The sequence below is a fragment of the Harmonia axyridis genome, chromosome 1 (assembly GCF_914767665.1).
Source record: "Harmonia axyridis chromosome 1, icHarAxyr1.1, whole genome shotgun sequence".
NCBI classification, from domain to species: Eukaryota; Metazoa; Arthropoda; class Insecta; order Coleoptera; family Coccinellidae; genus Harmonia; species Harmonia axyridis.
Window position 1 is genome coordinate 10,201,515 of NC_059501.1, and position 25,615 is coordinate 10,227,129.

The 25,615-nt window shown below is 37.0% G+C and overlaps 1 protein-coding gene across 1 annotated transcript in view; it reads left to right on the forward strand.

Annotated features, from left to right (window-relative positions):
- LOC123688984 (transmembrane and immunoglobulin domain-containing protein 1-like) overlaps nucleotides 1-25,615 on the forward strand; it is a 469,586-nt gene that overhangs the window by 379,798 nt on the left and 64,173 nt on the right. The window contains exon 4 of the mRNA XM_045627763.1: nucleotides 20,869-21,050. Coding sequence (XP_045483719.1) covers nucleotides 20,869-21,050 — 182 coding nt within the window. The remainder of the gene's footprint in view (nucleotides 1-20,868; nucleotides 21,051-25,615) is intronic.

Genomic DNA, 25,615 nt, shown 5'->3' on the forward strand with positions numbered 1-25,615 from the left:
CTGAACTGGGAAAAAAGACAGATCGAACTGAAATATTGCTTGTGAAAGGTTTTTCAATAAGAGGTTTCATTTAAATATAAAAAAAAACGAGAATAATGCAATGAAGGTTAACTCTATCGTGAAGAGAAAGGCATGCCATTAACGATGGAAAACGATTTCAGCCAAATGACCGCTACAACTTCGGTTGCAGCATCAAATTCTTTTCATGAAATTCATTACCAATTCATTCATTACCATTTACCACTGTATGTCCTCGATAACTTCTATATTCAAGATATTCAATAGATTGTGGAACATTGGCATAGAACTAATTTTCTCTAATTCTGTGGTTATTCCGTTCATTTTTCCACATCTTGTAGAACAAAATCGTGCGAGAATATATCAGAAACGCACAGTTTTCATGGTTATATTTTATTATTCTATGTTGGCACTCCGAACTTTCCGCTACGGCTTTATCTGTCAATTCATCAAATTGCCTTAAAGAAATCAGTTCTGCCAAGCAACATTTTTCAATGCAAAAATCACTAAATTATATTTATGGAAATATTTCATTAATTTCAATGAAAATGCAATGAATTAGAGAAAATAATGTATAATACTCGTACAGAAGGCTCATTCTACCACTCGTTCATTCCAAAACTCGCCACTTCGTGGCTCGTTTTTGAATTTTGAACTCGTGGAAGAATATCAATGCCTTCTGCACTTGTATTATAAATAACTATTCCACGTGACCTCAAAGAAAAAAGTCTAAAGGTGTTAAATCACAAGTAAAGATCTTGGTGGCCAATTGTGATCAGCTCTTCGAGAATTAACACAACCAGGGAACTTGTTCTGTCAACTTGCGATTGTTTCATTATTTGTGTGGCATGTAGCGCTGTCTTACTGGAAATTAACTAACATCAATATCTTCCAATGAAAATCTTCCATCAGAAACCGAAACAAACTGTGACATTTTGTGGATGGAAAGGCTTTTCAACAATCATTTTTGGATTTTCGAGCAATAAATACGACATTTCTGCTTATAAACATAGCCTCCTAGGTGAAAATGGTCATCATCACTGAAGATGATTTTTCGATGAAAATCCGGATCATTTGAATGCAATACAATGAACCATTCAGCGAATATAAGACATTGCTGGTAATCGAGCAGCTTGATTTCTTGTATTTTGGTGAGTCTTTCTCCAGCCAAGTTTGTGTAGGTGCGCCCTCTCCCAGGGGATTACAGTGTTTCGACCCGAAATATCTGGTGGACTCATCAGTCCAATGGAATCTCTGCCGAAGATACTCGCTATCACACCATGGTGGAGAGGTGATTCTGCTGCAACGCGTCGACCTCTATAAATCTCTTGAGCAGTCAATACAGTATTAACTAAATATTAGACGCCATAAGACCAAAATCATCATACAAAATACAGTATAATGTCGTTTGTGAAATGTTTAATTCACGAGATCGACCAAGAATCGACAAACTGACCTACAGCTGCAATATTCCCAATTGTTTTTGGCTACGTACACGATTTCGATTTTTCAGATCACTTGCTTGTTCCAACAGCTCAATTTCTGCCATCAGTTTCGCTATTGCTGGTCGAGAAGGTGTTTTACCCGAAAGTGCTTCAGTTTTGCGAACTATGACTGCAAAATTTCACCATTTTTTTGGAAGAATTTATACAATTTTAATGCATTGTTTGAGCATGTACATTTTTAGGAATAGCCTAATTTTCATCTGTCAAATTCAAAAGATGACAGCTGCCCAAATAGCTGTATATTCAAAATGAAACTTCTTATGGACAAACGTTCTATTAAAGAGTTATTCAAAATTCAGTATCAAGATTTCAAGGGCGCAATCTTCAGGTCAAACTGAGTTTTTTTTCCACTAAACATTAGTCTGCAAACGCGTTCTTACCGAACTACAGAGCGTTAAAAGTTTCAAGATTTTTCAGTTTTTCTTCATAGCTCTTTCAGTTGTTGAGATGAGATGAAATTTGAAATTGATTGATAGCTAAATATCATTCCGAAAATATTCATTTTTGCTTTATTGATAATGATAACGTTGAATGCAAGTAATTAATGTTTTTATTTAATATGACACTTTGCCATCTATGTATATCTTGATTTCCTTGGTTACGGTTACGTATCACAACAGTTCATTCAAAATGTTAACAATCCAAAGTTTGCAGGGTATACCTTTGGAATTTATTGTATTATCACCTTCCTATCGAACAATTTATATGAAAATTCCGAACAGAAGCTTGACAAGAATAAGATAGGTCCTAGACTTGTTTTGATTATTTAAACGAAATTCATTTGAATATTTCCCTCCTGTCAAAAATTCTTTGTAAATGGATTGCAATTATCGAAATTTACAGCGAATATTTCCCTCCTGTCAAAAATTCTATGTATCTGGAGAACAATTATCGAAAATTACAGCGATAATTGCATTGTAGGAAGCGAAACTGCACTGCGATAATTGTTCTGTTCATAGATGCTTAGTTTCTATGCATCTAACACAGTTCGAATCTATGGCAATTCCATTCTAAATCAGTTTGACAGGTAATGTAACAGTTTATTCGGGAAATATTCCCCCGAATTACACTCGTGCATCAAAATTACCGGATAATTTCGCATTCCAGCGTGTTTTCTTTGAAAAACTGCATTCGGTCATTTTCATTTTTGGAGAAAGAGCCCTCCACCTTCGGTGTCGGGCTCTTTCTCCAAAAATGAAAATGAACTCATGCAGTTTTTATGACAACACGCTGTCATGCAAAATTATCGGTAATTTTGATGCACTTGTGCAATTACCTACGATAATTGCATTGTAGGAAGCGAAATAGCACTGCGATAATTGTTCTGTTCATAGATGCATAGTTTCTATGAATCTTACACAGTTCGAACCTATGGAATCTATGTCACTTTGACAAGTTAACAGTTTATTCGGGAAATATTCCCTCGAATTACACTCGTGCATCAAAATGACCGGATAATTTCGCATTCCAGCGTGTTTTCTTTGAAAAACTGCATTCGGTCATTTTCATTTTTGGAGAAAGAGAGATGAACTCATGCAGTTTTTATGACAACACGCTGTCATGCAAAATTATCTGTAATTTTGATGCACTTGTGCAATTACTTACGAATATTTCCCTCCTGTCAAAAATTCTATGTGAATGGAGAACAATTATCGAAAATAACAGCGATAAATGCATTGTAGGAAGCGAAATAGCCCCGCGATAATTGCACTGTTCATCGATGTATAGTTTCTATGCACCTTACACAGTTCGAATCTATGGCAATTCCATTCTACATCAGTTTGACAAGTAATGTAACAGTTTATCCGGGAAATATTCCCCAGAATTACACTCGTGTATCAAAATGACTCATGCAGTTGTCATGACAACACGCTGTCATGCAAAATTATCGGTAATTTCGATGCACTTGTGCAATTACTTACGAAAACAAGTTGCCTCTCCATTTTTAATGTGTAAAAAATTAATCAGAATTCCTCATACAGATGAAATAACTGATAACACTGGCATCATTATAAATCACATCAAATTTACACCTATTCACAGTTATGTGATCTCCATCTCAAAATCTCCTAACAGTCCTAACGCCAAGTCAAAACTTCCCTCAATTTTTATGACATAATAGTTCGTACAGAAACATAAATAAATATGCCCCAGTCACTCCTCATTCTCGTAAAACTCCTACTTCTCCCAGATTCCGCCATTAATAAGCCAGTCTAGTCAAATCTTGTTTACCGGCGCCCCGATGTTTTGCCAAGCTCATCTCGCACCATGTCAATATTGCTAAATTTTCCGTAGAGCTCATCCTTGAAACAAGAATCCTAAGCCTCGCACCCACGGGAATTGCAGGGTACACAGAGTCATCCTTCATTACGAACGTGCGTGTCTAGATGGCGGATCTAGAGCGCCATGCATAAAGGAAATGTCGTCGTAGAAGGTCGCTTATTCCGAAAAGATCTGGATTTTACGCGACGTATTTTGCATGCAACATTTGCATCGCGCCGTCAGGAATATGATAAATCTGGAATCAAATTTAGGGGCCCGGCAATCCGTTTATAGGGCCCGTATCTGGGGGCGGAGCGGGGGAGGAGGGCTCCCTGGGGCGGTTTCGTACTTATGGGCCCAGCAAGGTGAGTCCTTCGGGTGTATTTCAGACGGCTCGTGAAATTGAGGTCCTGACAAATTGAAATAGCCTGGTGACAACCATACCCTTATCCTTGCCAATGTGCAGGGTCGTCTCGTACGGGGATCTTGGGGGTTGTTTGTATTGCCGTTCGGTGATATAATGAATGCTGAAGGATTGGAGATGGTATTGTCTTAATGCCGTTCAAATATGTTTAATCCTAAACAGATTGGAATTTGTTTAGGTTGAGTTTGCCAATGGTTTTTAATTTGCTAATTTCAAGGTGACCACAGTCTGGACACTAAGGTTTGTAGAGAACCGTGATACCATCGAGATGACTGGTTTCTCATTCATTTTTCATTGAAAGTATGAATAGAAACAGGCACAAATGGGCATATACCATCTACAATAATAATAACAATAATAATAATTTATTGATCCTTTTAGACAAGGACAAGTCATATGCAAAAATAACAAAAATTCATACATTTTCCAAACTATCATTATAGTACTCATTAACACTGTAAAAACACTTCTTCAGAAGTAAAGACTTAACAACTTTCTTAAATTCAATTAAATTGAGCGACTTAATGTTACTAGGTACTAGGTGTACCTACAACTTTGCTTCCGCCGTTTTACAATAAATAGCTGTAGAGTGTAGCGGTAGGTTGTAGTCGAAATAAATAGATTGTAGATATCATACAATAAGCTTGGGTATTTGTAAACATAACGCCATCGAAATATTATTCGATTTGTATCTGCATCTTAAATTTATTCTCGATTAAACATATCAGTTTACAAGCCAAATTCTCGTCATTTGCGGAAGGTTTTAATTTTTTGCTTTAATATGAATGAATCTGCGGCTGAGGCTCATCAAATGCTCCAAAATACCTATGGTGAAGCCGATATTAGTGAAAGAACGTGCTGAGAGTGGTTTCAACCCTTTAAGAACGGTGATTTTGTCTTCGAAGAGAAAGTTTTCGAAAATGCAGAATTGGAGGCATTAGTTGTTCAATACTCGTGTCAAACGCATTAGGAATTGGCAGGATCATTGGGATGACACAACAAGCCATTTCAAAACGCCTGAGAGTCATGTGGCTGATTCAGAAACAAGAAAATTGGGTGCCGTACGAGTCGAAGCCAAGAGATTTTGAACGGTGTGTGTTTGCTTGTGAACAGCTGCTTGCATGGCAGATGGAAGTGATTTCTACATCGCATTTTGACTGGTGACGAAAAATGGGTTCATCTCGATAATCCCAAGTGCAGAAAAACATGGAGAAATCCCGGCTATAATTCCACGTTGACGGCCAAACCGAATATTCACATTTACAAGGCCATGCTTAGTATTTGGTGGGACTAGCTCGGAATAGTATATTAGGAGTTATTAAAACCGACTGAAACAATCACAGGCGATCGTCATCGAAGGTAATTAATGCGTTTGTGCTAAGCATTGAAAGATAAACGGCCGCAATACAATGAGAGACATAATAAAGTGAATTTACAGCATGACGATGCTCGACCCCATGTTCCGAAAGTGGTCAAGACATACTTGGAAACGTTGAAATGGGAAGTCCTACCCTACCCGCCGTATTCTCAAGACTTCACGGACTATCACTTGTTTCGATCAATGGCACACGGCCTGGCTGATCAGCACTCCGGTCTTGGGAAGAAGTAAAAAATTGGATGGATTCGTGGATCGCTTCAAAAGATGACCAGTTTTTCCAACGTTTTTTCAACGTGGAATTTGTACGCTGCCTGACAGATGAGCGAAAGTGGTTGTCAGCGATAGACAATATTTTGAATAATAAATTTATGAACAATAAATAAAGCCTCGAATATCGGAACAAAAAAAAAGCGGAAGCAGAGTTGTACCCCTATATAAACAATGCTTTAGTTACTAGAGAATAAATGTTACTTTCACCTTTACATATTGACTTGTAGTTGATAAAACAATTTTTTGTGAAAACTTTCGATCGTAATGGAAATTTTTTTGAGTATTCGTCAAGTAAATTTCCTGGCATTGGCCGAAAAAACTGAAACAAGGTTCACTTTTTGGTCTAACCATTGAAGATATCGAACAAGTATTCCTTCATGAAGAATAAATTAAACAATCCCTCATAAATGGAATTAAAATTCGACCTTGAGCCCATTACCTACAGACAACATAACCCCAAAACGAAACAGATGTTGGCTTCACATCCTGACAGCCGAAACCAGTTAAACGTCAAGGACCCACATTGCTAACACTGCCCCCGATATCCAACGGAAATTCATAAACGCAGGAAACGGGGAAAATTGTTACACAAAGTTCATTATCAACTAGTGTCGAGTTGACAGGAGAATACGCCGGTCCAAATTGAATCCCATAGATTCAATTTATTGAATGGGGTAATCGAATAAATTTCACTGGATAAATTCATTCCGGTTCATTGCACGTCGCTCCCCAGTTGACTATTCTGATGAAGTATTTGATTTCCAGAAATTGAATCCGATCCGATGAAAGTATATTACACCTGGCTTTGGGCCGTTGGGTGTGGAAAATCGCGAAGAATGCGAAAAGAGGGCTCTTTTCGATTTGCCCCAATTTAATCAGGTCAATTTGGAAACCGAATACGACTTAAACCACACATACATATAGTGAACGCTGGAATTGGAATCGATTGTCGTCTTGGAATGCAAATAAAGTTTGTGATGAGCTTCGATTATCTATCTCCATTGACAATAAAGAAATTGGTGAATATCTGAAATTAATTAAAATAGCATAATTCTCAAACATTTGATTCCGGGAAAAGCGGTTCATCGATTTCAACTTTGTCGGTGGCTCGGTTGGTGAGAGCGCTGGACTAGTGATTTGCAGGTTACGGGTTCGAGTCTATCTTGAGGAGGTACTTTTTTCGAGATTAAACAAATTGTCGGTTAGCCATCAAATATTATGCTATTATAAAGAATAACTCTATAACGAAATTGTTTCGTATTGGCACACATAAAGTCTTAGTGCTATTATTGGGCTTCAATCGGATGCCTTCTGTTTTTATTTGGCTTTTATCGTTGTTTTGGTTTATGCGGGATAGTGATAACAATAAAAGTTCTGAAAATCAAAACGGTTCTATCTCTACTCAACTCACATTACATCACGTTTCCCTTTATTTAACTTTTAACCCAGATTACTGCCAGTTCGATATTGTCATCTATCTCAATAAATTCAATTCAATAAATTCTAATTGATATCGAGGGTTGAATTCACAAAATTTTTTTGTTCCTCAATATTTTCCAATTTTTAAGCAAGATTTCTTTGACGAGAAGGGAATCCGAACAAACTAAGAAAACATGAAATAATTGAATGAACTTTCAGTCCATATTTTTGAAAGTACAATTATTGAAAAGTTTGATTGTTACATTAGAATGCGTAATACATCCCTGCATTGAATGATAATCCAGGTATGAAGTCGTTACGTTTGTAGTACCTTTGTCAATTGTATTTATAATGGGAACGTTCAAAATTTGACTACTCGATGCAGGAATATAGCTAGCCAAAATTTTAGCAATATCAATTTTCTTCTGTGCTGCTGTTCTGCATAACTTTCAGCGACAGAAAAGCTCTTCCATCCTCCTTGTCATTTCAAGAATATTATATTTCCTCCTTTATTTAGCAGGTGAGAGGTAGATAATTATTTATTGTTATGCTGCTCACCTCGATTCTTCTGAATGCATCAGAATATCTGATAATTAATATTACCTGCAATTTTGTCCCAAAATTATGATCATGTCCTGCCAAAATTCAGATAAGATAAAAAGATAAGATGTGATAATATTGAGGATGATATACATATCTTGACATCGAGGAATTCAAAAACTTTTCAATGTCTTCAAATTCTAAAACCTCAGATTTTTTTGGAATATATTTTCTTGACGAAAATAAAGGTTGTCATTTCGAATAATTCGATTTCGAACATCAATATTAAGTTATCGGTTGAGTATACAACAATACATCGAATAGGTTTTCTCTTCCACAAATTTGACCACATTGAGCCATAATTTGAACATAATTCCAACCGTCGATTACTATATGGTTTCAATTTTTATAATGCAACATTAATCAATTGTACAATATAACTTTGGTCTATAAAAATGACGTATGAATTGAAATTATTCATTCTTGTCCTTGGTAACTAATTAATCGTTTCCGTAGCAACCACAAGAGATTTGTATACGAATTGAATCTAAAAATTTTTGAATGAACTACAAAACTATTACGTAATTCATTTTATTCCACTATATTGCCTTCATTTCATTTCAGAACTCTAAAACATATAAGTTTATCGATTCACTCATTAAATATAAATAGCTCCCATTACAGGAACCTACACTAGATATTCTCTCAGCTGTTGATAGTGTCAACAGTTGAGGAGCTTAAGAGATTATGTAAATGCTTACCGTTACCATGAATCGATACATTCCATTCGAGGCACGTTTGAACTTTCTTTTCCTCAAACAGAAGTTATGCAAGTAGTGTCTGAAGCGATTTTTTCACGAAATAAATCTCCGCCAATTCCATAAATTGAAAAAAATATTTGGACACGATACATCTTTCTGGATTAGTGGATCTTCTTTATTGATTTGCTAGACCAAAAACCAAACTGATTTTACCGACACATTATTCATTCAAAACTAGAAGAAATTTTATTGGATCCCTAAAAAGCGATATGAACATCGCGAACGAAAAGAGCTGTCCACCAGGAAATAGACTAAACGATTCAATTCAAGACTAAACAGTCGGCAAAATGTGCCTACAGTTCTTGATACCCAGGAACTGTACAGACGTATTATATACAAATATGCAATATATATTTTTGAGGTTTTGTGAGCACAAAAATGACTTTAAGTTGAAATGAGAGATGATAGCAACTCAAATATTCTTCTCCAAAATCTCCCCAAAATGGAATTTCGCACCCTGCTACAAAATGAAATAATATCAAATGCTTCCTGTTCCGTTTGTTGATTAGGTGATGAAAAAGTAAGTATTCATTCTGATCCATACCTATAGTACATTTATCATCGTGGATTATACCCTAAATGAGGCTAACCAGACACTTTGGAAAGGAAACATCGGGCAGTTTAGAAGAACAAAATTATCGAAACTTTCCTACTGGGTCATTAGGGAGCTACCAAGAGAAAAATTCATTCCAGACATTCTTCCAACATCTTGCAAATTGCTTCTGAACTTTCACAAGTTTGGCTATCCAATTTCGCTAACCTCTTTCGACCTGGGCTGAAATCGAAACTCATTTTGATTACTCTGTTTCGCAGCATGTCCTCTTTCCCATTCAATTTGTAATACATTTCAGTTTGTAGATTCGAACAAATCGAATATCGACTTTGGAATAGTCGCAAACTAGTGGGGAACTAACAAACTCTATCACAGTGTGGAAAAATGAGAAAAGCACTGAAGTGAAATCAGATTCGTTTAAATTTTTTACGGAATTTGTCGTATAGATGTTCCCTTCAATCATTTGAAGTCAAGATTCCTTAATCAGAAGGCTCATTTCCACGGTGATGGTATTATCACGCTAGTGCTATCGTGACTATCGTTAGTTAACTATCGCAGGAACTGCCACCATATAATGATAATGATAATGTTTATTCAACATAATTAAACATGGTGAGTTACAGAGTTATGAACTACTTGTTTTTGTTATAGTGATGCTATCACTATGACCGTGAAAATGAGCCTAAAGACTCGAAAACACTGAATGTCATTTATCATAGCATATACAGTACTGGAAACGTTACGTATCGATGTTGTAGATATCCAGCAATAAAGATACAATAACACCAGTTGAATAAAGATAACACTTCACTTACAAGTCCCAGATCTTGGCTCAAAATTCGAATGAACATATAGGTTTCAATTTTGATAGCCTGCTATTTGGACAACTGTCACTTTTGAGCCGTGCTCTTTTGACATTTGACAAGGTAAAAACTACGCCATTACTAAAAATGGGAAGATACACGCCCTAACAACGCAATAAAATTGTTGAAATTCCCTACAAAAAATGGTGAGAATTTTGTACTAGCAATTCGCTGAACTGAGGCACTTTTGTGTCGTCGTGAAGCACCTTCTTGGCCGGCAATAGTGAAACTGGTGGAAAAATCTGATCTGTTGAAACAATTTAGTGATGTGAAGAATTGAAACCATGCGCGTCGTTCGATCTTGAGAAAAAGACATACCACCAACGATATTATGCTGTATTTTACATATATTGATGTGGGTGACGTTTATTTTCAACGTCACACAATGAATGGAACAATAGCAATTTTGCAAGAAAAGTTTCTTGGCCGTATTATTTCTGTAGAAGTGATCACAGTTGGCCACCGAGATCTTGTGATTTATCACCTATAGTCTTTTTTTGAGCCAATTGAAAGATGATGATCCCAATGCTGCACAATCTATTCAACACCTTGAATGTGGAATTCGTGAAGTTATCGAGTACTTACAGACGCAAATGTGCTAAATTGGTTATAAGAAGTATATAGTGCTACACCAACTTAAATTTACGCTTAGAGGAGCTGTTGATTCAATTCTCATCAATTCCGTTGTTAATGCATAATTTGTCTTGTTTAATGAATTCTAGGAACAAATTCTATGCAAATGAAATTAATATATGAAATATATCATTTTATGCTCCTATAAGCCTGACTTAAAATAGCTATGAGGCTACGGACGCAGATTATGAGATCATAAATTCACGATCCATAAAATAGATAATTACACTCAAAATTCATGTTGTCGCCAGAGTTAATGAAAGCTATGAAAGTCGCGACATAGAGATCCTAAAGGACTTCAGTGCATCCGAGATGTTATAGGATAATAATTATAAGACCTTCTTATACCACCCAATATACCAGAATAATTGAAAATCAAATGGATCATTTTGTTCTTTCATCGATCATATACTTGATTCAACAATGTCGTATTTTCTCTGAGTAATATAATACAAAGCTGAAAAGATCTCCGATTTTTTATAAGAAATCAAAAATTTGTTGTTTCTAGCAACAAAACTACAAAAATTCAAGAACTGATTTTGAGCAATCGTGAATTGAAATTGCATGAGATAAAGGTGAAATTGAAGGTTTTAAAAGGCAAATTATTCACTCTCTTGTGTCATCGTCACTATCATCGTCGTTTCCGAACGTATCGTTGTTGCCGAACGCACTTAGTAGCTGTTTAAACGGGATAAACAGGACTTAGGGTCGATATACAGAGTGCGGCAGAGCGGATTGACGAGTTTTGGCAGGTCATTACTCGGGATGTGGTGGGGGTAGGTAGGTGCGGAAGGGGTATTTGTGTTCCTTGGTGTCACTAGTTTTTGGTAAGCACTATGACTTGAACCAGAGAGCATCGAGACTTTGCCGTCCGCACGTTTTACGAAAAAACCTTCTTTTGTGATCGCGACCCAGCTGGTATTTCGGCATTCCTGTCAACGTTTTAGTCCCCTCTGCAAACATAATCGAAATTTGGGATCGTCAACTTGAGGAAATAGTACACCACTATTGCTATGTCCCAATTCGGAGTGATAGGCACTAATTTTTTTCGAGGAGGGAAATGTCACCGTCACAGTAACTTCCCAGCGTTATGTTTCAATGTTGGAAACCTTCCTACAGCCTGAATTGAAAGAACTTGCTGAAGAACACGATCTGGGTGACATATGGCTCCAGCAGGATGGCGCTGCAGCCCATACAACTCTTACTTCATTAGCTGTTTGGAGAGAGATGTTCCCAGAGAGACTGGTCTCACTGAGAGGGGACGTGCCAGCGCGCTCGCCATATTTGAGCATGCGACTTCTTTCTTTGGGGCCACCTTGAAGATAAGATCTTCAAACATCGCCACACACCCTGCCAGAACTCAAGCAGCGATTAACCGAAGAAAACCGGACCATACCGCTCAAGATATACCGAAAACGGTCGAGAACTTCCAAAATCTACATCAGTTTGTCGCTGCTGATATTTTAGTGATATCGTTTTCAAAACTTGAGCAAAAAAACTATACTCCTACTGTTTCTAATGGATAAAACCGCATTTCTCTTACTTTTACCATTTTTATTCAAACAGCTCTTTCATACCCGTCAGTCAGCTCTGCCGCACCCTGTATGGCAGTAAACGTAAAATGGATTCATCACTATACTCCTGAGTCAAAGAGAGCATCAGCTGGGTGGAAAGTATTCCATGAAGGCCTCCCAAAGCGACCAAAATCTCAAACGTCATGTGGCAAAGTTAGAGCATCTGTATTTTGGGACGTACATGTTGTATGAGTTGTATTGTTCATTAACTATCTTGACAAAGGTTAACCTTCAAGAATAAATATTAGATAACGTTATAAGATCGACTGAATGCAGAAATTAAGAATTTTTAAAGCAAAAAACACCCAGACGATGCTAAACGACCTCGCTTATTCTGCAGATGTGTTCCCCAAAAGAATGCTCCTAGAATAAATAATGAAGAAATGATTACTTTTCGAATGATCATCTTCGAATTCCACTAGTCAATTACATTAATAGGACAAGTTCAGCAATACATTTATAGTAACTACGTTTTCCATTTCATTCCTAGCAATTAACATATCACGGCAAGCCCATTTGTCAACTCCAGGAAACGATCTCATTAATAACTCCGACTATAAAAGCAATCACAAAGGTATTATATACAATAAGGAGTTTTATGACTTTACACGTTATGAGATTCCCGGTAGGGAATAAAATCGAAGCCAACAAAACCTCGTTTAGCACGTTCCAAAGTTTCATCCGTGATTCAGTGAGTTTATCGATAATCTGCACATCGAAATTAATGAAAACTTTTCGGCAACTTCTTCCCTGAAATTTTTTGCTAATGATATTTATTGCATTATAGGAAGTCAGGCAAAGTTTCTTATTGTATTATTGCCCCAATTTCAACGGAAACCGAAGTTTTATTGCAAATTGTGGTTCGTCAACTGGTTATTGAGTTAGGTTGAATATTCTCACCTCCTTTTGTTGGTTTTGTAGGTGTTTCGTTGGCTGCAAAATCAACGCCACCCATTTGTTCTGAACGAGCCATGAATGATATGAATTTAACTGTGTCCGTCCGAAAACACGGTATTTGAAATTTTCAGGGTATACTTTGATCCCAAATATAGCAGTTGTGTTCGTCAATGGGTAAAATAAGACAAGAGGTTCCGATAATATACCTATTTGACCTTTTTTTTACGTTCGAAACAACGTTATATTTTGACTCACATAAGTTCATTGAAAAGTCCTACTTTTCCTTCGCCAGAGGGAAAAGTGTTGCCTAACAATTATAACCATCAACTACTCCATGTTTGTCAAAATTGATTCAGTTTGACAACCGTGACTACAGGGGCAAATTTTCCATATATTATATTTATATATATTTTATTCGGAGTGAAAGTGTCTTTTCATGACTCGCCTTCAATTACACACAAGTTCACCATGAAAAGTGACACCCCTTCTCCTTATGAAATAATATAGAGGGTGTTTTTTCTTAGAGCTATAGAACTTTAAATTGCAATAAAACAACGATTGATCATTCGATTGACATGAATTTTATTTATCCGCAAGATTATCTTGTGGCATTACATTTTAAATATGATTTCTGGAATATGACCGCCACGGCTGTCTTGGATGTAGTCCAATCTGGACTTCCAATTTTCGATGACTTTTTGCAACATTTGTGGCCGTATATCGGCAATAACACGGCGAATGTTGTCTTCCAAATGGTCAAGGGTTTTTGACTTATCCGCATAGACCAATGACTTCACATAGCCTCACAAAAAGTAGTCTAGCGGTGTTATATCACAAAATCTTGGAGGCCAATTCACAGGTCCAAAACATGAAATTAGGTGGTCACCAAAAGTGTCTTTCAATAAATCGATTGTGGCTCGAGCTGTGTGATATGTTGCGCCGTCTTGTTGGAACCACAGCTCCTGGCCATCATGGTTGTTCAATTCAGGAATGAAAAAATTAGTAACCATGGCTCTATACCGATCACCATTGACTGTAACGTTCTGGCCATCATCGTTTTTGAAGAAGTACGGACCAATGATTCCACCAGCCCATAAAGCGCACCAAACAGTCAGTTTTTCTGGATGTAACGGTGTTTCGACATACACTTGAGGATTAGCTTCACTCCAAATGCGGCAGTTTTGTTTGTTGACGTAGCCATTCAACCAGAAGTGCGCTTCATCGCCAAACAAAATAAAATGGACGTAGTGTGCACAGAACCATTATTTTAAAAATGAAATTGCACTATTTGCAAGCGTTGTTCAGGCGTGAGTCTATTCATGATGAATTGCCAAACCAAACTGAGAATAAATCTTTTGACAGCTGTTGAAGCGGTGGCCATTTTGAATAGTAATGTCAACTTAAAGTTATATACCTCGAAAAAAAAACACCCTATACTATGATTGTCGGATTCATCCGAAATAAAATAGCATGCTGGAGATTAATTTACCTGGAAAAATTTCAGGAACTTGTGGCAGGCACATTGGACGTGTGTGATTTTTTTTCAGTCAGCTGTATAACCACGTTCTTTGGTTATAGATGGCAAAGTTCTGCAGGAAAGCTAGCTGGTCCCACCAAATACTGAGCATAACCTTGGAACCGTGAATATTCGGTTTGGCCATCAACGTGGAAGCATGGCAGCGATATCACCATGATTTTCTGCGCTTGGGATTATCGTGATGAACCCATTTCTTATCTCCAGTCAGAATACGATGCAAAAATCCCTTCCGTCTTTGCCTTGCAAGCAGCTGTTCACAAGCAAACAAACGCCGTTCAATATATCTCGGCTTCAACTCGTGCGGCACCCAATTTCCTTGTTTCTGAATCAATCCTCTGAGTTTCGAGATTTTGAAATGGCTTGTTACGTCACACCCAATGATCCTGCCAATTCTTATTGCGTTTGGCACTTGTCTTGATCAAGTAATGCCTCCAATTCTGCGTTTTCAAAAACCTTCTCTCTTTCACCGCCTGGTCTTCGAAGTCAAAAACACTGTTCTTGAAGCATTGAAACCACTCTTGGCAGGTTCTTTCACTAATAGTGGCCTCACCATGAGCATTTGATGAGACTCAGCCGCAGATTTCTCGATATTGATGCAGAAGATTAAAACCTCCCGCAAATGACCAGAATTTGGCTCGTTATCTGACATGTTTAATCAACAATAACTTAATGATGCAGAAACAAATCGACTAATATTTCGATGACGTTATGTTTACAAATACCTCCGCTTATTGTATGACATCTACGATCTATTTATTTCGACTAACACTACAATCATTTATTGCGAAACGGCGAAAGCAAAGTAGTACACCAATATCATAATATTGTAAAATTAGCGAACGCACAACGCGCGATACTCTTCCGAGAAACACTTAATACCGACTAAATTCTCAAGAGCGATTGATTTAACCCCTCTAGCCCCTCCGAATCGTCGCGTTCAAGCAATAAGCCAAATAAATATAAATTTTCACACACATCTCATAATGTTTCAGTTTTTTCAAATTTTAAGGCAACGAACTTTTTTAGACTTCTGTCGATTTCAAGAACTACAGTTTGTGGGAAATACTTCTTCGAAAAAATATATGTTGGGAAACAATATGATTTACCTACTTCAAATTCATTTTCAAGTCTAAGTTTAGTCCAAGTATCCTGGGGTTGTGCGTATTTCCTTCGACTATCACCAGACTAATCTATCAATGGAGTTTCTATCTCCTTTGAACATACTCTTAGAACATCACGACAAACATTGACAGGGTCCTCTTTCCCCCACATGATGTTAATCAAGTTGATGAAGTAACGATAAACTTGGTGCAAACCTAATTACTGCATACCCCAAGAAAGATATATCCAGCTATTGCATCTGCATGTTCAGAATTCCACAATATTCGTTCGGGTGAACCCAAACTATTCCAGAACTATGTATGGAGTGTGCAGCGCTTTTTGGGACGGTATCAACCCAATCAAACTACCCTACTAATTCATTGGTACTTCGGACGGTCATCGAGAGACATGATCGTTGTAGTTTCGAAATATTTCCCATGTGGCATGTCATGATTTCATGTGAAATTAATTCCTTGATTGTGCTGTGAATTTATCTGGTGTTCGGTCCGCTTCGTCAACTATGATCTATCTCTCTTCTATAATATTCAGAAGTTCCTAACAAACAATGATTCCACAGTTTGGATCAGTTTTAGCTCACAAATATTTATGTTATTAGTTGAGTATTTGTTTCAGACAAACAGGTATATTAAATATTATGTTTGTCTATTATACTATGATAGAACTCTTATATTCAAAGAAGACAATCTAATATTAATATCAGAATTATGACATAATTGTGTCAAAACCTTCACTATTTTATAAATCTTTTTGATATACAGGATGTCCCAAGAAAAATTTGACCCATCCAGAACTCAGAAACGAAGAATTTTCGAAGATTAAAAAATACAGGTTTTTTTTATTGAGAACGACTAATTTTCATCGTTTGTTCCGAAAAAAACACCCCTTATTCTCAAATCACAGCATTTTTTGAAAGGCAAAAGTTGTCGAGCATTGGTTAGTTCGGAAGTAAGTTAGTTCTCTGCACAACCCAGTTAGAATTTTCGAAATCAGTTCATTAATCTGATATAATACATAGGCGAACTTTGCTTCCTCAGTTTTTCTCCGAAATTCACTGATTATTTATTTATGATACAAAATATTGTCCATCGCTGGCCACTACTTTCTCTTTCTGGCAGCATAAGAGTCCCGCGTTGAAAAAACTGGTCATTTTTTTAATCGATCCAATTTTTCACTTTTTCATAAGACCAGAAGTGCTGATCAGCCAGGCCGTGTGCCATTGATCGAAACAACTGGTAGTCCGAGGGAGCCACGTCTGGATAATACGGCGGGACGAGTGGGACTGCCCATTTCAACGTTTTCAAGTATTTCTTGACCACTTTCGCAACATGGGGTCGAGCAGGCCATGCTGTAAATTCACTTTATCATGTCTCTCGTTGTATTGCGGCCATTTATTTTTCAGTGCTCGGCCGAAACACATTAAACTGCATTCGATAACGATTGCCTGTGATTGTTTCAGTCGGTTTTAACAACTCATAATACACTACGTCGAGCTGGTCCCATCAAATACTGAGCATAACTTTGGAAATGTGAATATTCGGTTTGGACGTCAACGTGGAAGCATGGCCTGAATATCTCCATGATTTTCTACGCTTGTATTATTGTAATGAACTCATTTTTCGTCTCCAGTCACAATGCGATACAGAAATCTTTTCCGTAGTTGTCTTGCAAGCAGATCTTCACAAGCAAACAAAGGCCGTTCAACATCTCTCAGCTTCAACTCGTACGGCACCCAATTTACTTGTTACTGAACCGTTCTCATGACTTTCAGGCGTTCTGAAATGGCTTGTTTTCCTGTATAAGGGGAAGAGAGAATTCTTATGACATTGTTCCGAAAAAACCACCTGAGGGTGGCAAAAATCCCCAACATTTTTTTAATAGAGAGGAGGTGATAGATGTGGTTTAGTGGAGAAGTTATTTCAACTAGGATGTTCGAGAAAAAAGCTTTTTTTAGTAAAATATATCCGCTATCGGTTTCCTATCCAGGTGTTTATTTGAGAACAATGTCACCCTAGAATTTCTTTCTCCTTGATATAGAACTTGAAAATTATTCAGAGTGAATTTGCACACATTGAACGAGGAATTCAAGAATGATTTTCAGCTTGAAATATCATAATGGAGTTTTTTTTTTCAGAAAAAAAAATCATCACACTTGTGAGAGCAGATGCTGAACATAAAACCATTTATTGCATAACAATAAATGAGGAAATACTACCTCTTAAAACGCCTCAAATGTCACTTGAATATCTAGACCAATTTCAGAGCAATGAATGAATAAATAATCAGTTTTTAAGGAAAACTTTTAGCACCCCTTATCTCGATATACGAATTATAAGCGAACAAAAATTACCTATATAGCAAACTATCATTATCTTTTCATGCAGAACCACCCCATGAAATCGCACTTATTCACAAACCTTGTAACGGGTGTTTTTTTTCGAGGTATATAACTTTAAGTTGGCATTTCTATTCAAGACATCGACCGATTTGACAGCTGTCAAATGATTTATTCTCAGTTTCGTTTGGCAATTCATTATAAATAAACTCAAGTCTGTACAGAGCTTACAAATAATGCAATTTTATTTCGAAAATAATGGTTCTGTGCGGAATACGTATCGCGCACTACGTCCATTAGCGATGAAGCGCACTTCAAGAAACAAAACTTCCTCATTTGAAGTGAAGGTAATCCTCAAGAGTATGTCGAAACACCATTACATCCAGGAAAACTGACTGTTTGGTGCGTTTTATGGGCTAGTGGAATCATTGGTCCGTACTTCTTCAAAAACGATGATGGCCAGAACGTTACAGTCAATGGTGATCGGTATAGAGTCATGATTACTAACTTTTTCTTTCCTGAATTGAACAACCATGATGTCCAGGAGCTGTGGTTCCAACAAGACGGCGCAACATGTCACACAGCTCGTGCCACAATCGATTTATTGAAAGACACGTTTGGTGACCGCCTAATTTCACGTTTTGGACCTGTGAATTGGCCTCCAAGATCTTGTGATTTAACACCGCTAGACTACTTTCTGTGGGGCTATTTAAAGTCATTGGTCTATGCGGATGAGCCACAAAGCCTTGACCATTTGGAAGACAACATTCGCCGTGTTATTGCCGATATACGGCCACAAATGTTAGAAAAAGTCATCGAAAATTGGACTTCCAGATTGGACTACATATGAGTCATATGCCAGAAATCATATTTAAAATGTAATGCCACAAGATTATCTTGCGGATAAATAAAATTCATGTCAATCAAATAATCCATCGTTGTTTAATTGCAATTTAAAGCTCTTTATAATTGATTCGAACGGTACCAACCGAGAATGAGAATAGACGAGTTGAAAAAATGAGAATTGGCAAAATGCGCCCACCTCAACCCAAAAACTGGGTCAGATCCGGAGCAACGTTTCCGGCCACCCCAAATGAATTTATAACTATCCCTCCGAATTGAACATAACTCCTGGTGTGCCTAATGACGTTGTCCCTTAACACGATCGTCCCTAACGCTTCCTCATCTCCTGAGGGAAGGCCACCGATGGCGTGGAACGAATAAATTCAACGGGGGAAAGCTCCCCGGACCGAACAAAAGTGTATTTCTTTTATTGCCCTCGAAACCATAATACGCACATTGATTCTGGCTCAGCAGCAGCGCTTCTGCCCAATGTGAAGAAAGATTTAGCTTAATCGATTGCAGCCAGAAGCAATCTTCCATCTCTCGTTGCTATTCGCAACAATAAAGAATGATTACACTTTCACTTATTCGATTTTATACGGGAAGTCTAGAAATCACGAGGAAAAGGTCTCTTCTGTCGAGTCATTCTTTTATATTTTCAAATGGATTTCAGTAATGAACGTTGCGAGAAGAAAAAAAGTCCAAATGGGATTGGAACGCTTTTCTGTCGATTCCCAAGGGTTTCTACTGTGTACATATGAGTGACCAAGAACGAGAAGTGCTATCGATACGAAATCTCAATGAAAACATCGTTCTCTGAAAGATTGAACAATTTTTTAAATGGGCTGAATATGAAGAAAATACAAAAAGAAAGAGAAGTACAATTTCAAGTATGTAATAATATCATACGATATTAATTATCTATCTGGTTAATGTATCAGCAAAAAGACCATCAACATAACCATTATCAAACCGAAGACTTCCCACGATATTACGTAGGAATCATAATCGAAAGTAACCCAAGGAGAATGCATGTCATCAAGGGAGAGTAGCGATATACCCGTTTCACCCTTGTTAGGGATCATCAGTACCGCATAACTCAACCCAAGATGACAAACAAACGAAATAGTAGGCACCTCATTGAACGCTGGCAGGCGCAAAGCAGTATGATTGTTGTAAAAGGGTATGAATATATGTTCGCTAAACTTTCACCTAATAAATACTTATTATTATGTTCTTCCTTTGTGGCACCCATTCATTTTAGAGATATATCGAATAAATTCTAAACAAATTAGTTCTTTCTCCGAGATAATTTGTCGTTGTGAAGGTTATTTTATTAGTATGTGTTCGATGGGTGCGACTCCAGAAGCATATTACGTTCGAGCTTTAAATTATTACAGAGATTTTTGCAGAAAGTCCTTCAATTTGAATCTCAACAGAGTCTGAGATTTTATGTTGCAATAATTGAAAAATTACAGACTGTTGTTATTGGAAATAAAGGACTACTAAAACTTTCAGATATTTGATATGATCGGTGCTAAATGGCGAAGGCGCCGGTTAACCTGATTCCACCCTTATGGAGAAATATAATTTTCTAATGTAACTGTAAGGTGATCAAATATACGGAATTAATTTCAACATTTATCTCGATCATCGAATTCTTTATATTATATAAAAATAGACTGAATTAATTTCTTCAAAGATTGAACATTTGAACAAATTAATGCAAATTGAAAGAATTCCTCCTCAATTGATTCCAAATGAATTTTCAAACATTCATTGAATAATCTTGAAACCGATTGAGTTTCTATTGAATGTTGTTCATTCACTCACATCCTGTTTTTTAGTCACCACTCTAATCTAGATATCCCTTGCAGCTTTCTCGACTACCAAAGAGCTGAAAGACAACCCGACAACAAAGTTCGTGGACAGTCAGACAAAAACAGCCGGCGGTCCCCAAAAACCTTACTTCGATGACGTAGGTCCCAGAAACATTACTGCGGTTGTTGGACAGTCGGCAATCCTTAATTGCCGTGTGAAGCACCCAGGTGACAGAACGGTGAGTTTTTGTTGATGCCATGCTTTTCTTTTCTCTATTTGCCGAGGCAAACCTCTGCATTTCACGTGGAATTTTTTTGCCAGAGTTTTAATGGGTTATACATTTCTGAGGGAATTGAGTTGTTCCGGCAGACGTGATGCTGTGACGAGAATGATTATATGTTTGTCGCTGTTTCTGTAAATGTTAACGTTTTTACGAGTTTTTTCATTGCGGCAATTTTTATTTTTTTTTTTTTTTGAAAGATTTTGTATTGAACATTTATGTTGTTGATCCTGATGAAATTTCCAAGAAAATTGAAGGTAATAATAAAAATGGTGCCTTTATGTCTAAGAGAAATAACAAATAAAATTATATCAGAAAGAGCTGAATGTGAAAAAATTGAGAAAGAAAACAAAATGACAAGAAGTAAAGAGTTTTAGAAAGCTCGTTCATTCATACAACAATTGTACGCTTAAGGAACCATATTTGTAAGGGGTGTCACAAATTCGATGCTCACTAAAAGCATTTCGGGAACTATAAAACTTGGAAAAAAATCTCCAAGGTCCCCTGATCTCTCTTTTTAAAATAATAAGATATCAGAAAGCAATTTACAGATATATTGGTTCATTCTCGAGTTACAGGGTGTTTCTGGAAAATGAATGTTTCAAATATCTTCATCTCGGTTTCTGTTCGAGATATCAAAAAAAATTCAAAACGTTATTTTGAGTTATTCTTATAGTTTATATGATACTCATAACAGAACATAGAAATAAATGCTCGTTTCAGAGGTAAAGAAGATACTTGTTGGTACTTAGTCGAGGCAACCTAAATTTTTCAACGCAATTTTGTAGTTTATATTCAAAGAATGAAGTCGAAATATTTGGTATATTTGAAACGGATGGCATTTTTGACAAATCGATAACAGTTTGAATCTAAAAAAAGTGCGTTGAAAAATATAGGGTGTACCATTTAAGAACCACCAATTCTTCAGTATATCTCTGAAACGATAATTCTATGACCAATAAACCTTCAATATATTCAAATTATATGGAGCTTCAAATTTGGGACACCTTGTACATGTAAACCATGCAATTGCAATTGCCTCTAGATTGAATAAGCTTCAAAATCTCCTGACTTCATGACAAGCTTTCCTTTTTTTTTTCATATTCTGCTTTTTTCTATGATTCTGATGACGCTATCAACAAGACTGCTAGACTTCCCCCTCTTGTGATCTAATGAAAACTGCATAATAAAGACCATATTATTATAATTATTATTATTATCAAATTTCGAACAAATATTGCAAAGATTATTCTTTATCCCCTCGCAAAATCTCAATCCGATCGGATTTGTAATCACGTAAGTATAAGCAGGTTTTTCTTGTTGAATATTGTTTTAGGATTTTACAAAATTCTGAAGAAGCGGTGAACATGAAATTTCTCGTGATCGACGGCTTGCAGGACGCATAGATGAACAGATGTTCTCGCTGAATGTCAGGAGGATTGTGTCGACACAAGAATAAAATTTCATTTCCAATGAACGAACGCTCAAAGAACTCCGCTCGGCATTTTCTCAAATGTTCAAATTGTGAATATTCCAATCAAAGGCGTTCGATAAAGTTATTTTACGCTCCGACCCAAAAACGTCCTTTATTGGCAGAGCTTATAATTCCTGACCCGACCAACTACAGTGTCGGCAACCTATCACGAAGGAAATATTCAATTTTTCGAGACGGAAATGAATGCCTGCTCTCTTATTTCCTTCTCGATTGACGGCCTTCGGGGTGCACAAAACGCTTTTCTTTGAACACCATATCATGACAAATATTTGAGCTCAACTGGAGGCAATAAGCGAGAATGGTAAAATGCCGAATTGGCCTTTGCGTCCCTTCCGTTTGAAGCTGCGTATCAAATTTTTTCGCTTCGGAATTCCCTCCACTTCTAATTGAACGTTAGTCTGACTGAAAGAGCAATCCACGTATTAGCATAAATTTCTTTTGTGCAGTTTGTTCAATTGATGTCTAAATACGAGAGTTGCCTGATTACCTAAAGGTCCAGTGCACCAAACTAATTTTAATTCTGCATCTTCTTCAAATTTCCAGAGTGAAAATTCGAAACTGGCAATAACATCAATTTCTCTATTTCAGAATCGTAATGAGTTCATTACAGTTCTAAAAACAGTGCTATAATGAACTCATTACAGCATCGTTTTCAGTTATATTTTTCGTTTTGTGGTTGTCTATACTGACTTCGAATCCTATCAAATTTCAACAAACGTCAATTTAATATAATTTGGATATAGCGAAATGATTTGCAACATAATTCGCAATTTCTCTTAATTCTGGTGGTGTTAAATCGATTTCGTCGGACATAATTCACGAATTCAATGCATAATTGTGAATTATTTCCAAATTCGAAACGTACGATTCATATTCAAATTCCGTCTGTCAATTTTCGTAACAGTCGCACCAACTGTCAAGATACAATGTGAAAGTCACTAGGAATTTTTCATTGAATTTCGAAAATATTTCCCAAAAATTGACTGAAATAGAGAAAATTTCGTCTGATACTCGTTGCAGAAGGCAATTCCAACACTCGTGCGTTCGAAAACTCGCTCCTCCGTCGCTCGTTTTCGAATTTCGCATTCTTGTTGGAATAGGTGCCCATTCTGCAACTTGTTTTAGAATATACTATTACATTCACGTTGAATTACATTTTGACTTCATCAGGTGAGTATGGTATTCTTATTTCACTGAATCGGGGTCGTCACGGCTCTGTTAGCCTGCCGGGAACTGCGACCAAGTTGATCTTCTGTTCTTGGTAACTCAGTTACCGTACTCGCCTGATGAAGTCAGAATATAATTTGACAAAACAATCGTTGTGTCATCAATAAATCTAACCGGAAATAATAGCATATTACATAATGAGAGTTGTGCGAATCAAATTACGCACGACTAGAAGGAGTAATTCTAGCAGAACGTAATTGTTTCTACATGGAGTAGTGTACTATTCTTCTTTTACGACCGCAATCATTTCCTTAAAAACTTAAAAACCAAATTGTGTCTTTAAGTTCTAACAGAAACAGAAATCCTATCAAATTTGTATGAAAAAATCAAAAGGTCGCAAAGCGATAGCTTCAGGCGTTCTGGAGTTATGGCCGAAAGAAGACACAATTTAGTTTTTCAGTGCATCAGTTGAAGAATATCTTCTTTCGGCCATAACTTCAGAACGCATGAAATTATCGCTTTGCGATCTTCAGGTGTTTTCATGCAAATTTGATGGAATTTCTGTTTCTGTTAAGAAGATCCTATCATTACATTTGAAATTTCGCAGTAAATGAACAATACAATAAACTTCTGACTTAGCGCCCCCCATCGAAAGCAGCAAAAACAAATTCATCATGACTATATTTTGTCCTCAATCAACAAGATATCATCTTTCAGATGAGATCTAATTTGCTCAAAAATGTTGAGCCAAACTGAAGTTACAGGCACTTCAATCAGTCAGATTTCTCCCTTTCACCTACCCTTATTTGATGTCATAAAATCGAAAGTGACAATTCAAAAAGATAGAGAATTTCCCAAGGATTACAGTGATAATATTTTTTCTTCAACTTCGTATGAAACATTTTCGAGTAAAATTCATTTTTCTACTCGACGGTAGCTATTACGCCCCCTAGCGGTAGAGGTATGAACTTCAACACAATTTTCAGTGTGTTCTCTTGTACACTTTAGTGGTGAAATTTTTTACCGCAAGTCTCTACGATGAGTGGATCCTGAGATATAGCCGCTTACCTCGCTTATTTGCCCACCCTGTACAGTAGGAAAAGTTGTAGTCAACAATAATTCAATCTGTCGTTATTCGGATAGTTCGACATATGACATGCAGTTGAAACGGCTAATCCTGAAGGAAAAGAAGAGACAAAATGTCGATCTGAACTGACAGACGAGCCGATAATAAAGAAACCATCGTTACCTCGATACGTCCGAATAACGCTCCAATCAATCGATTACAGAATTTCCCCAAGCTATAATCCCATTTGCCGCAAAAATCTATTTCCACGCCGTTACATGCAGAATCGATGTGCTGGCGACAACGCTCCGGTCCGGCCATAAAAATAAATTGTTTTTGACAAAAGGCGCAAAATGTACCTCCAGCCCGAAGTAATAACTGTCCTGCGTGACTTACTGGGCGGCATTTCAAACACCGCTCTCTATGATTTGTGTAGATGTAAATGATAGTTCTATATTTCACGGGCATTTGACCTCCAGCTATTTCCAACATGAATCAGGGGACCCTTGAATCGATGGAAAACTCTTGGTGTATTCGAAGTTGTCGCATTTCTCATAAGATCCTTTCATTTAGAACGTGGTTTTTTTCGTTCGTATCAACGCTAGAGCTTTGTGAGTTGTATTTTCGAGGAACGAATACTCAAACTCGTTCCTCGAAAATTTCGTCAAAAAAATTGAGCTTGAAATTTTTACAGAAGTTACGGATCTAGGATGCTGCGGTTAACTTCGTCAATGGGCAAAATACGACTAAGGTGATAGTCCGGTCAACTCCAAAATGCTCGCTATACTAAGTGAG